Consider the following 14,797-nt stretch of genomic DNA (forward strand, 5'->3'; position numbering starts at 1 on the left):
AAGACCCTGTGGGTGTGATGGAAGCGTAGTTCCAAAAGAATACTCCTGCGCGGGAAGGGTCGTTTTCCGTTCGGAACTCCCACTGAGGTCTATTACCGTTTGGCGAGAGAGGGAGGGGCTGGCTCACTGCAACTGGACGGGAAGTGATGTTACATTGATTGTGAAGAGGGTTAATGCAACAAATGGATCGAAAGGATTTTGTAAACCCAATTTAGTGAGTTTTTTGTTGTTAATCAACCAATTGTCATCGCTTTTGAGAGGGCGCTTCTACACGAAACACCAATAAGAAAGTGACGCACATACACTGGTAAGTTGAATTTCTCGAAATAAAGTTAGCGTAATAAATGTCTCGGCATATGGAGCTGTTTAGCGGACTTGTTTCTATCGACCGCTATAAGTGCAACATGTTACATTTTTTTCAGGACGGGGTTACTTTATCGTATAACGGCCACCTGCATTTCCACTGAGCTGAGGCTGCAGTGAAACGAAGTTATTTCCTGCTCACTTTTACTAGGCCTACTTGAAGCCAGTGCTATTGAAAGTGCAATTACATTTTGTTGTGTGTTTTTACACAATGCGATGTGTCCGCTTTTATAGTTGTCTTGAAGTGAACTCTTAAATTGGATACACCTACGTTGTAACACAGCATAGGCTACGTGTAGCCTGTACTTAAGTACAGGGATCGCAGCCATAACAGGTTTTTAATAGGGTAGGAATGCTACACTTTCATTGGGAATCGAAGTAACATTTTCCTGTCAAATTTTCCTGATCACGTTAGTTTGAACCTTATACTGCAGTGGGCTAAATCAGGGTCACAGTGTTTATTGGTAGTCTTAAACAAATCTACTTTAAAACAAATTAGTACACCTCACACACATGGTTATGGGCTTTCAAAAATAAGAGACTTGTACCATGTCAGATAACGTTTTAGAGTTCATATGTTGAGTTTGCTTCCCAATATTATACTTTCTATACATCACAGAAGACTGATATATAAAGACTGATAACAAAACCGTCTGACATAAACAATCGGATTTCGGTGTTAATTGTTTAAAATGTTTATTCATTGTGAAAAATATTAATAACATTCCACCCATGAGGCAACTTGACTGTAGGAAAGGTTTATAAGCAAAGCATTCTGGCATCAGTGAGAACGGTAAGACTTATCTCCTGGTGGTACACGTGGCTTTCTCTACGGTGTCTTGTGTATCAATTTAATTATTTATTTGATCAGAGTTTGAGAGCGCAATACCATTTAGTATAGTAGGCTTATATAACCTACACAGGTCTGTGCCAATTTGAACTAGCAAATAGTTTTTCTCATAATAATATATAAAAACAAGGTGACGTGATCAGAGTTGAACGTAGCACACCTTACATTATTTAATCGTTTTCCCTGAGTCTTTGTTCCAGTGGAAGGAGTAATGTAGAGGGAAACTGTTCAAGTGTAATGAGACCTCATAATTACAACCCTTGTATGGGCTACATTTATCTAGGTTTATCTATCCATAAACCTGCATCCATTTGGCTGGTGAAACATCACAAGGTGTCTACCTCACTAACTTGGTATGGTATCTTAGGGATACCAGTCTGGCATTTTGTCTGGAGACATGCCATGCATTAAAAACATCAGCTCAGACCAAACTAAAAATGGAAACGTTTTTAATTGGGTGTATGTCTTTGTTTTAATACATTTTTATTTTCTCAAGGTTTAAACACATTCTGGACATGATAAACCAATTTATTCTAAATTAACTTTTAGATTGTCTTTAGTTAACTTTACATCTGTCAGCTATTCAGAGATAGACGTCTGTCTAATCTGAGATTTGAGCAATTGAGCTTGTGAACAAACTGGGAGATATGGTTATTAAACAGGGTCATTGATGGAGTAAAACATGACCAGTCACGACAACCACATGATGATCAACTGAGTTGGGGGTTATTAGATGTTGTTTTATGTTTCATGTAGGGTTTGTGTCAGCTAATCAATTGTTTTCTTCTTCTGTGTGTCTGCGCCTGCGTGTGTGTATGTGTGTTGTCTGAAATGTTTCTAATGATGACCGCAAACATAATCAAATAATATTTTTGGTCCTATTTCACACATGTACAGGTGTGTTTTTAAATATCCCAACTCCACCTGAGACATTCTTGGAGAGTGGGATCATGGCCAGGGTCACCATTGTCCAACGCCCCTGGAACAATAAGGCTTAAATGTCTTCAAACTAGCAACCTTTCAGTTACTGGACCAACGCTCTAAACCTCTAGGATACCTGCCGCCCATAATAATCTGTTAACCATTTCTCATCATCATCAGAATGTCTCTTCACTTACAGATATATAAAACATATTCATACTCAGAATGTTACAAAATAGTGCTTCCAGCCTTGAACATGATGAAACCTGATGATATTTCAGATGCATATTGGCAAGTCATTCTGTCAAGACATATCTGAGATGAGTGCTGTAGTATTGTGGTGCTGCAACACCCTTCATCTTGTGTAGTTTAAGTTCATGTCATCTGCATATCCGCCTCCTTCTTCGAGGAGTTTGCCATTATAGTTGGCCAACTGCCCAGGGTGGGTACTTCAGCTCTACTGCTCTGAGAATGTCTGAAAGGCTTTGTTCTACTTGCTGGCACAATCTGAGTTTCCCTTCCTCCAACTAGTGTGAAATTCACACCACCAGAGAACAGGGCTTTGCCTAAAGCCTCCTCTTTCAATCACTTTCACTTGAACATACAAAAACACCTTATGGGAAGAGGACTTTAGCTGATCCTTGTTTGTGTATGAGCTCAGTTTGGATCTTCTGTTTTAGAAATGGGCAGGGGCAGCGATGTGAGTCAAATAATTTGTGATGCATGAACAAATTCATGAACAAATGTGTAGGGATTCTGAATGAATGTTTACCTGATCAGTGGCAGGCAGTGAGGTAGAACTAGCCAGTCAGTGCATAGCTGTGATTTCACTCAAAAATAAGTGCAGGAAGCCTACTCAAGATGCTCTGTCTAACTTGCAAGGTTGTATTTCACACCTTAAAATATTTCATACTGCAGTCACTATAGTGGGCTTCCTCAAACAACCTTATTTTGCTGCTCATCTGCAACACATGTAATCACAGCCGTCCAGGCTTCCTTGTAGAAGCTGTGATAAGATTAGTCTCATGACATTTATTTTTTAAACCACTTTCTTTGTCCTATGCTACCTATATTACCAAGCCTACTACTTGTTATCCCACTATTCAATTATTTATTTTTTTCAGTAAAAAATGAATTTAGCATAACAAGATACATATGTAATTTAGGCTGTTCTTGTTCTAGCTTAGGGAAGGATAGGCAGTTCAATGATACAGTGCCTTGTGAAAGTCTACACACCCCTTGCACAGTCTTCACATTTTGCAGCCTGATTTTTTTCCCCCCTACTGATCTACACAATCTTTTCCACGTTTTTAAAGTAAATACAAATGATTAAACATTTTCCTAATTGTAAAAAATATGTATTGATTGTGTATGTCTTCACACACCAGAGTTAATGCTTGGCTGAAGTCCCTTTGGCAGCTGTGAATAAGATTCTACCAACTTTACCCAACTCTTATGGCAACATACAGGTAACTGCCAAAATAATGAAAACACATAAGTAAGGGATACAAACTATTGAAAGCAGGTGATTCCACACAGGTGTGGTTCCTGAGATAATTAAGCGATTAACATCCCATCATGCTTAGGATCATGTATAAAAATGCTGGGCAGGCCATTTTCTTGGCTACCATGACCATGTCCCCATGTTTTTTATTGAGTTGGTACAGTTATAATTTTTCTTTCACTTTGATAATGTGGAGTAGGTTCTATAGACCGGTAAGATGTTTTAAACGTTTGTTATTCCTTCTTAGATTTTTTTTTTAAGGCAGCTAATTGTGAAGACAGTGCAAGGTGCCTGTAGACTTTCACTAGCGACTCTAAGTCTTTGGCCTACATGATTAGCATCCTCTGTAGCAGCCTGCTTTCACATGAACCTTTGCAGTTAATCTGATTACCATTGGGGGCGACTGGTGCCGCCTCAGTGAGCCTAACCTATGAAAGAGCAGGGCTGCCCGCAAGCCTGGGGGCCTGTTTCTCTGGGAAAGCCTCTGGAAATGTGTCCCTGCTGGTCAGATGGTGTACACTTATACCAGCATGAACTGCCTGGCGACCAAGAGATTTGAGACATATAATTTACTTGTACAATAACACAGTTGACTGTGTCTTTTGCTTGACGAGGTCAATCGATTAGTGTGTGCAGGTAGTACTGTGCAGTTGTGCGGTGAACCTAATAAGTTGGTCCATATACAAGCCTTTAGAATGTAAGCCTGCCTATTCCATTTCCCACTGGGGAACAGCTCAGAGAGGCTGAAGATGGGGTGCCGCTAGTCCAGTCACAGTGTGTTCATCACAGAACTTGATTTTGCTCAGGATGAGAGTTTTAGTGCTGGACAGAGTGAAATCATTCTTTCTCATTCACAGGCCTCAACTTTCTAGCTATGATATAATAACTCTGTAGTAATGAATGGCACTATAGCTTTGTGTAATACATATTTTGTATCTATAAAAAACACATGGATTAATTCTGATATATTTACATAAACTATTTATGGACCAGGACCAGTCATGCCAGTGAAAATTCCAAATGCCCAGACAACGCTCAATACAATTTTAACTAAATTTTGTCAACTCTATGGAAGAACTTGTTTTTCTTGTGAATTTTTACAGGCCGTTGATCAATTGCGTAATTCTTAGTCTTATTTGCCTAATTAACCCCAATTAATCCTCTCGTGTAGAGTTTCAATCTGTAACAGTTGCCCCAAATAGGAGATTATCCACATTTACCAAGCAAACAGGTCAAAGTTCACTGCAGATGGGGTTATAGCAGGATCTAGTTTGAGTATTTCCTTACTGAACATGCGTGGAGGCAAATGTAGTTTAATTTCGCATAAAACATTTGTGTTTCATGTTACTATGTCAGCATACTTACATGACCATGAGAGCTATAGGCTAGACTCTCAAGACAGAGAGGTGTGTCTGTCTCCAACATAGCTCTAAAACTTTTGTCCTCGGGTCAACTATTTTGCGGGCACTCAACCATGTGTAAGGCACTGGGAACCAAAATCATGGGCATTAATATGGAGTTGACCCCCCCCCCCCCCCCCCCTTGCTGTGATAACAGCCTCCACTCTTCTGGGAAGGCTTTCCACTAGATGTTGGAACATTGCTACAGGGACTTGCTTCCATTCAGCCAACAGAGCATTAGTGAGGTCAGGCACTGATGTTGGGCGATTAGGCCTGGCTCAGTCGGCGTTCCAATTCATCCCAAAGGTGTTCGATGGGGTTTAGGTCATGGGTCTGTACAGGCCAGTTACGTTCTTCCACACACAATCTTGACAAACCGTTTCTGTATGGACCTCACTTTATACACGAGGGCATTGTCATACTCAAACAGGAAGAGCCTTACCCAAACAGTTGCCACAAAGTTGGAACCACAGAATCGTCTAGAATGTCATCGTAAACTGTAGCGTTAAGATTTCCCCTCACTGGAACTAAGGGGCATAGCCCAAACCATGAAAAACAACCCCAGACCATTATTCCTCCGCCACCAAACGTTTACAATTGGACCTATGCATTGGGGCAGGTAGCGTTCTCCTGGCATCCGCCAAACCCGTATTCGTCCGACGGACTGCCAGATGGTGAAGCTTGATTCATCACTCCAGAGAATGTGTTTCTACTGCTCCAGAGTCCAATGGCGATGAGCTGTACACCACTCCAGCTGAAGCTTGGCATTGCGCATGGTGATCTTAGGCTTGTGTGCGGCTGCTCGGCCATGGAAACCCATTTCATGAAGCTCCCGACGTTGCTTCCAGAGACAGTTTGGAACTCGGTAATGAGTGTTGCAAGGACAGACTATTTTTACCGTCCCGTTCTTTGAGCTTGTGTGGCCTACCACTTCGCGGCTGAGTCATTGTTGCTCCTAGGTGTTTCCACTTCACAATTACAGCACTTACAGTTGACCGGGCAGCTCTAGCAGGGCAGAAATTTGACGAACTGACTTGTTGGAAAGGTGGTATCCTATGACGGGTTCATGTTGAAAGTCACTGAGCTCTTCAGTAAGGTCATTCTACTGCCAATGTTTGTTTATGGAGATTGCATGGCTGTGTGCTCGATTTTATACACCTGTCAGCAAAGGGTGTGGCTGAAATGGCCGTATCCACATATTTGAAGGGGTGTCCACATACTTTTGTATGTATGTAGGGTAGTTTACAAATTATTATCTACAGTCTCGGTTGTGCACAGTTCTTACATTGCTTTCTTCAATGTTTGGTGTTGTCTGGTTTTCAGGTCTGAAATAAGCACTCACTATGTCTGATGGGGACTATGATTACCTCATCAAATTCCTAGCCCTTGGTGATTCTGGAGTGGGGAAAACCAGCTTTCTGTACCAGTACACAGACAAAAAGTTTAACTCCAAATTCATCACTACAGTGGGCATTGATTTCAGAGAAAAACGAGTGGTAAGTTGATTGCCCTAGTCACACAATTTGTCACGCGTGTGTACAGGCACATACAGGTACTCCCTACCACCCGTAATGACTAATTAGTATGCTGCTTTGTTGAAAGAGTTAACATTTGAAATAGCCAATTATTCCATTCCATGTGAACGTTTTTGTAGTGCAGGTTTACTGTTGACCATGAAAAGTAAGTAGTAACTTTAAAAGCATTACTCCTCATAGTGCAAAAGAGAGAGCGGTAGAACTCTGTTTTTTTTTTTAGGAATCTGAGGAACTCCCAGACCAGGAAAAGATGACATATCACTTGAGTTCAGCAACACCTTCCTAGAAAATAAACACTTCACACCACATAACCAAACACCAGGGTCATTTAAGCATAATCACTCATGCTGTGTATATTGTAGAGATTATCAGGGCAAACATTTTCCATCTAAATATTTAGGTTCACTTTGGGTTGCAAGATAGTATATGTAGGATGACCAATAGGAACGTATATTTTTAGGGCCTCATAGCCAGAGTGACCTCACACTGCTTTATATGGGTATAATAACTCTCTCTCTGTCTGACAGGTATACAAATCAAATGGTCCAGAAGGGGCAGCAGGCAGAGGACAGAGGATTCATGTTCAGCTGTGGGACACGGCAGGGCAGGAGAGGTAAGCCAATCCAAAACTCATCTCCCACTGACACTCTTGCTCAAGCCCTCACTGGCTCTCAGATAGTTGTTGGCAGCTTTCAAATGCTTACTTTCTCCAAGCTGAATTAAACTCTGTACAATGTGTTTTTTCTTGTGTTGTCAGGTTTCGGAGTTTGACAACAGCTTTCTTCCGAGATGCGATGGGCTTCCTCCTCCTCTTTGACCTCACCAATGAGCAGAGTTTCCTTAATGTCAGAAATTGGATGAGTAAGTCTTCTGTGGTTGTCAGAATCTACATGTACAATCTCATGTTGACTTCCAAAGAAATGTGCAGTGTCTTAACCAATATCTTTCAATCACGACTAGTGGGCTGATGACGGGCTTATTCTCTTTTTCAGGTCAATTACAGATGCATGCTTACTGCGAGAATCCAGATGTTGTTCTCTGTGGCAACAAGTGTGACCTGCAGGAGCAGAGGGCAGTCCGTGAAGATGAGGCCCGTGAGTTGGCAGAGAAGTATGGGTATGTGTCCCTTACCTATGACTAACCCTCCCTGAAACATTTGCCAAGAAGGCAGTGGCTGATGTGTGTTTACTCAAGGCTGTGCAGGGGAATCTTGAACGATACTAAACGTTAGGCTAGGTTGGTCCTTCTGGAAAGGCAAATATTTACACACATATATAAAGTATCCTGCTTGTGGCCTGAAATTACACATTTAATGAATATAAAGGGATTAGATATCGACCTATGTTTTACTAAAACTAACAACTGCACCATATTTGGGGTCAAACACCATGCAGTAAGAGACTATGGGCTCTATTTTAACAAGCCTAACGCAATACATCTAAGCTCTGGCGGTAGCTCTGTAGGTCGAGGGGTGTGTCAGTAATATTTTTGCTATTTTCACAGCTGGAGGTGGCACGAAATGGCTTTTTTTTAATGAATAAACAAGTAGGTGGGAAGAGGACTTGACCACTCACTGGCCAATCAATGTTGCATGTGTTTGTTGCAAGTTCTGTAGGTTATTGAAGGTCTTTGCATTGTCATCAACTCCAATTTGGCTGGGGGCATGGAATATTCTGTCCTAGACTATTGTAGATTGATAATAGAGTTTATTCAATAGCATAGGCTACAGTAACAAGTGATAACAACAGGGGGAAAAAAACATCCAGTGTTTGCTCTGTCTGGAGTGTTGACAGTCAACATTGTTATAATTGGCTTCAATCAGTATAGGCCTTTTAGATATCACACTTAATAAAAAATAGTCTGCCTTAAATTGTATTGTTTGTGTGAGGCACATTCTCAATAAGAAAAATACAGCCTAGGCCTACCGTTGATACTGCATAATAGGACTGAATCGTTTAAATACATTTGGAGGGGTGTCTTTTTTGAGAGTAACAGCAAATCAATACAAAAAGTACATGGGGAACACTAAAAAAGCACACATCTCTTGTTCCATGTGCATATGGGCGTCACTGCTGGATAGGCTGCGCTTCCGGTGTCAAAATCCATGCCGTATCCAACCAGGGGCGGCAGGGTAGTCGTAGTGGTTAGAACGTTGTACTAGTAACCGAAAGGTTGCAAGTTCAAATCCCCGAGCTGACAAGGTACAAATATGTCGTTCTGCCCCTGAACAGGCAGTTAACCCACTGTTCCTAGGCCGTCATTGAAAATAAGAATTTGTTCTTGACTGACTTGCCTAGTTAAATAAAGGTAAATAAAATGAGCTACGGTCAGCTTTTGGTTGGTCTTAAATATCTTCATCAGTGCATACTGAAATTGCCACTTTGGCACACGTTTTTAAGGACACAACTTGGATATTGCCACCCCCCCTCACCTCATCGCAAGCGAGCTCATACGACAGGTAAATTACCAATCCTGGCACTAGGGATTGAAAATAGAACAGCACCGGCTTTAACAGGTCTAAATTGCAAACGAGCGTGCGTTTTGACAATTGCACGAGCTTAAGGCCAGCTGAAAATAGAGCCCCCAGTGCTTAGAGTTATGATCATGTTATGTTCAAAAGCTGTTATGGTGAGCTGAATGTCCATCTTGTGGACGCACATCATATTGAGTTGTCGTGGTAGTTAGTGTTCATATTTTTTTACGTTATGTGAACCGATGGATCCACCAGTCTGAAATCCAATGTGGTTTTTAGAGAGCCATGATCCTCTACTATTTCAAAGATGCATCTTCCACTGCTATAGCACAAGTGCATGTTTCATGACGAAAATCAAAGGACACCCAAACAATAAAAAAATGTCAACCTTGATTTCTTTTCAACTGCTGAGAACTATATTCTGTCTTAGTGTAAAGCTTTCAGTTAGATCCAAACTTATTCAGGTTGTAGGTAGATTGACATCAGTCAATGTTGATCTTATGTGTTGCTCTCCTTTCTGTGCAGAATCCCTTACTTTGAGACAAGTGCAGCTAACGGGCAGTTTGTTAGCCAGGCTGTGGATGTCCTGCTGGACCTCATCATGAAGAGGATGGAGCGCTGTGTGGACAAGTCCTGGATCCCTGATGGAACCGTGCGATCCAACGGACACAGTGGTCACACAGACATCACAGAGCCCAAGACCCAGGAGAAGGGCAAATGTGCTTGTTAGGGTCCACATACAGATAGATAGTGGTTACACCTTCAGTTCCCTTCAGTGATGTTTTGGTAGGACTGGGCTGTATGGCATGTGATGAAAGGCATGTAACATTTGTAAATCAATGGTGCCATAGGAAGTTTTGTCAAGATGGGGGGGTGTTTATGATGTGCAAAGCTGAAAGTAACCACTAACCCCTGCCAAATGTACAAGAGCATTATTATGTTTTGTTAATTTGATTATGCCATTTGGAGTGGTGCCTCCATTCACGTGTCAATTAAGTGCCTTTTATGTTTTCATTTCAGATAATATTATATGCATTTTACATTGTGAAACATAAAAGTGTATTGTAACTACTTTCTAAGATCCAGTAGAATTGTGAGAAGCCACTGAAAGTTGTATTAGTTGAGAACACTTCCCTGTGTATTAAAGGGAACCCACCCTTATTACATTTAACTTTTTGACACAGGATATTTTTGTGACAATGCACTTCCATTTATTCTTGTACAATGTAAAAGTCCTGAGCACATGCAATCTGTAGTGAATAGAGTGATTTATTGTATAGTTCTGCTCTGTAGTATCTGAGTAGCAGAGTCATTTGGGGTCTTTCTTTTTATCACGATGTCGGGATCTTGGGTCTATCAGAAATGTTTGAGGTTCCACGTAAATCAATGCTGATTTTGTTACACAATGTGCATTAAATCTGCTGTATTCTGTCAAACACTTTTGTCAAATATGTTAACCATATCCTTTATTCCAGAAAATAAATATATTTTATTATTTATTAAAGCTCTGTCTCAGTTGTCACCTTGGCTACCTCAAACTTTATTTAGTGTCAATCTTGTTCAAGTCAATATGTAACAATGAAAATATTTTTACAAACCAAATCTACATTTTCCAAGCTATAAATTAAGGTTTAGAAACTTCTCTAGTTACACGCTAGGGGGCAGTTTATAACGATAAAAATACGAAAATATTTATTTACCGGAAATAGTATATCGTAACTTCCTTTTAAAAATCATCATCTCGCATTCCACCAGGGATAACACATGGGTATTAAATAATACAGAAATCTAACGATGCGAATTGAAAAATGTTACTTTTGTTCGGGACCAGTGTATCCCGGGCACGGTACGATGTTTGTGCGGAACGATTGCAAGGTATGTTTTTTTTTTGTGTCCTACTTTCTGGATTGATGGCATCCATGCTAATATGTTAGCTGTTTTGCTAACTTCCTACTGTAGCTAGTTTTGTCAGTTGGGATGTTTTTTCTTTTTTTCTTCCAAATGTATGTAGCTATGTAACATCAGACAGTATAAGCCCAGGTGCCCAACTATTCCATAGGTAACCTATTTGTTTTTCACCTTGGCTGTCTTTCAACGTTTGAGTGCAGTTTCATAGCCAGCCAGGCCTGTTATTGTTGCCAAGTGAAGTCTGTCTCACTCGGCAGTGAAGGAGATATTGGCTTTGCTAAAGCTGTAGTAGTGTTGTTTCCTGTACATTGAGGGGGTCTCTCCATGACGAGACATAGACCAGTTCTTGTTGCTGCTACCATGTGTATAAATTAAGTAATGACTAAAATGTCTTCTCAGACGTTCAGGTTTTGTAAATCAAAATGCCTCAAAAACTTCAAGAAGAAGCGTAATCCAAGAAAGACCAGATGGACCAAGGCTTTCAGGAAAGCATCGGGCAAGGAATTGACAGTGGTGAGTTCCCACATTCACCCATGCAAGTTGTAGAATGTGATATGATTGATTAACCATCATAAACGTTTTGCCCTTGAGTCTCTTACTGAATTATTTCCAACACAGGATAACTGCTTGGAGTTCGAGAAGCGCAGAAATGTGGCCGTCAAGTACCAGAGGGAATTGTGGAGCAAGACAGGTACTTGTTATGGCTAAAGTCCAGGGGTTTATTTATTAGTGCAAACCGTAGTGAAACGTTTTGCAATGAAAATTAGTGTTTCTTATTGGACAAGTCAGCGCTGTATTCAGTACTTCTTGCCATGGAAACGGTTTACCGTTTTAAGAACCAAACAAAAATAATGAAACCGGGATGGACCTACCTGAATTTGTCCAATATAAATTCTAGTTTTAGTTGCAAATCGTATTCCGCTTGGAGTAAACAGTTTCTGATAGACTTAATTAACATTTTGCAACAGAATCGGGTGTAATGAATACACCCCTGATAGGTGCCTCTACTTTGGCCCATTTGGTTCTTACTTATTACATCCCTGCCCTCACTTAAATCTTTCAATTGTTTTCATACTCTATTCAAGTCAATTCTCACATGACAGATTGAGATCATGCCCTCCGCACATTTACATGACAAACGTTACTGTATGTTCCATGATGGTGTATGTTACTACTACAGCATAACATCAAGACAACTGTAGCTAACTTCTACGTTTTTGTTAATAACCTTGTTGATCTGTTAAATCCAACTAATTTTGTTATTTTCAGTGGAGGCAATGAAGAAGGTGGAAGGAATAAAACGGAAACGACAGGCACAGTTCATCTTCAACAGGTGAGCCCTAGCTTTCCTCCCACAGATAAGAGCCTGGTTCAATTTGAAATTGTTGGCCACACTAGGAAGGCATGGGACTTCCAACTTTATAATGGTAATATTAGTATTCCGTAGAGTGAGTTAAACTTTAAGTACACAGTCCCTGCTTCATAACATTACTATGAGTTAGAGGAAAATAACTAGGCTAACATAAGGCCAGTTTTGCCAAGTATTGGAGTCTGATATGCCTTTAAGCACTGTTTTCAAATTGATTTTGCCATATTTCCTCTATCCCTTTCTTGATCAGACTGAAGAAGGGCAAGCAGTTGGAAAAGGAGGAAGCCATCAGCGAAGTGAAGAAGAACATTCACCTCATCAAAGCCCCACATGCAGGTGAGTTCACCGATTTCCCTTGTTGCTGTTAGTATTTTACATTGTGTGTATGTATGTATACACTGCTCAAAAAAATAAAGGGAACACTTAAACAACACAATGTAACTCCAAGTCAATCACACTTCTGTGAAATCAAACTGTCCACTTAGGAAGCAACACTGATTGACAATAAATTTCACATGCTGTTGTGCAAATGGAATAGACAACAGGTGGAAATTATAGGCAATTAGCAAGACACCCCCAATAAAGGAGTGGTTCTGCAGGTGGGGACCACAGACCACTTCTCAGTTCCTATGCTTCCTGGCTGATGTTTTGGTCACTTTTGAATGCTGGCGGTGCTTTCACTCTAGTGGTAGCATGAGACGGAGTCTACAACCCACACAAGTGGCTCAGGTAGTGCAGCTCATCCAGGATGGAACATCAATGCGAGCTGTGGCAAGAAGGTTTGCTGTGTCTGTCAGCGTAGTGTCCAGAGCATGGAGGCGCTACCAGGAGACAGGCCAGTACATCAGGAGACGTGGAGGAGGCCGTAGGAGGGCAACAACCCAGCAGCAGGACCGCTACCTCCGCCTTTGTGCAAGGAGTAGCAGGAGGAGCACTGCCAGAGCACTGCAAAATGACCTCCAGCAGGCCACAAATGTGCATGTGTCTGCTCAAACGGTCAGAAACAGACTCCATGAGGGTGGTATTAGGGCCCGACGTCCACAGGTGGGGGTTGTGCTTACAGCCCAACACCGTGCAGGATGTTTTTCATTTGCCAGAGAACACCAAGATTGGCAAATTCTCCACTGGCGCCCTGTGCTCTTCACAGATGAAAGCAGGTTCACACTGAGCACATGTGACAGACGTGACATTCTGGAGACGCCGTGGAGAACGTTCTGCTGCCTGCAACATCCTCCAGCATGACCGGTTTGGCGGTGGGTCAGTTATGGTGTGGGGTGGCATTTCTTTGGGGGTGCGGCCTCCATGTGCTCACCAGAGGTAGCCTGACTGCCATTAGGTACCGAGATGAGATCCTCAGACCCCTTGTGAGACCATATGCTGGTGCGGTTGGCCGTGGGTTCCTCCTAATGCAAGACAATGCTAGACCTCATGTGGCTGGAGTGTGTCAGCAGTTCCTGCAAGAGGAAGGCATTGCTGCTATGGACTGGCCCGCCCGTTCCCCAGACCTGAATCCAATTGAGCACATCTGGGACATCATGTCTCGCTCCATCCACCATCCACCACGTTGCACCACAGACTGTCCAGGAGTTGGTGGATGCTTTAGTCAAGGTCTGGGAGGAGATCCCTCAGGAGACCATCCGCCACCTCATCAGGAGCATGCCCAGGCGTTGTAGGGAGGTCATACAGGCACGTGGAGGCCACACACACTACTGAGCCTCATTTTGACTTGTTTTAAGGACATGACATCAAAGTTGGATCAGCCTGTAGTGTGGTTTTCCACTTTAATTTTGAGTGTGACTCCAAATCCAGACCTCCATGGGTTGATACATTTGATTTCCATTGATAATTTTTGTGTGATTTTGTCGTCAGAACATTCAACTATGTAAAGAAAAAAGTATTTAATAAGAATATTTAATTCATTCAGATCTAGGATGTGTTTTTTTTGTGTTCCCTTTATTTTTTTGAGCAGTGTATAATTTGAGAAATTAGGTGATGGCATTCATTCCACTTTGAGTTTGCATAATGAAATATAGAATTTTGCTAATCAATTTTCCCCCCATATGCAGGCAAAGCCAAGGTTATGGAGGAGAAGATGGTGCAGAAGTTACAAGATGTGGAAATGGGTGACGATTAGCAAGTCCTTATTGGGGTTCTGCTGAAATAGAGACCTACAAAGCAACCACGGTCTCTATTCATAACATCCATAAACTTTCCTTTACCATACTCTGGACACCATTCTGTGAAGAAACAACCATATATATAGCACTGCAACCCAGTGCAGTTCTGGGGTGCTAACACAATATTAAACACTTTGAAAATTTTGTGGAGTGTTGTCAAATGATGAATTGAATAAAGTATTGTGTCCTGACATTTGTTTTGTTATTCATCCACATGAACTTTGAAATGGCACATTGTCGAATATGTTTGAAGTTAATTACTGTTATTTGGAGTTTTGGTGAAGACATGCTGAATTC

The 14,797-nt window shown here is 41.4% G+C and overlaps 2 protein-coding genes across 2 annotated transcripts; both read left to right on the forward strand.

Moving 5' to 3' along the window:
- Positions 1 to 107: 107 nt before the first annotated feature.
- On the forward strand, positions 108 to 10,550 carry LOC139411491 (ras-related protein Rab-27A-like). Its single transcript, XM_071157943.1, has 6 exons — positions 108 to 307; positions 6,362 to 6,534; positions 7,101 to 7,186; positions 7,331 to 7,434; positions 7,566 to 7,689; positions 9,572 to 10,550. Exons 2-6 carry the CDS (start codon positions 6,382 to 6,384, stop codon positions 9,774 to 9,776), a joined length of 672 nt encoding a protein of 223 aa, XP_071014044.1. The 5' UTR covers positions 108 to 307; positions 6,362 to 6,381; the 3' UTR covers positions 9,777 to 10,550.
- Positions 10,551 to 10,754: 204 nt separating this feature from the next.
- Positions 10,755 to 14,693, forward strand: LOC139412186 (probable ribosome biogenesis protein RLP24). The gene is made up of 7 exons (XM_071159003.1): positions 10,755 to 10,921; positions 11,354 to 11,467; positions 11,573 to 11,645; positions 12,224 to 12,287; positions 12,574 to 12,659; positions 14,390 to 14,570; positions 14,620 to 14,693. Exons 1-6 carry the CDS (start codon positions 10,841 to 10,843, stop codon positions 14,455 to 14,457), a joined length of 486 nt encoding a protein of 161 aa, XP_071015104.1. The 5' UTR covers positions 10,755 to 10,840; the 3' UTR covers positions 14,458 to 14,570; positions 14,620 to 14,693.
- The last annotated feature ends 104 nt before the right edge of the window (positions 14,694 to 14,797 follow it).

This window comes from Oncorhynchus clarkii, chromosome 6 (genome assembly GCF_045791955.1).
Source record: "Oncorhynchus clarkii lewisi isolate Uvic-CL-2024 chromosome 6, UVic_Ocla_1.0, whole genome shotgun sequence".
Lineage (NCBI taxonomy): Eukaryota > Metazoa > Chordata > Actinopteri > Salmoniformes > Salmonidae > Oncorhynchus > Oncorhynchus clarkii.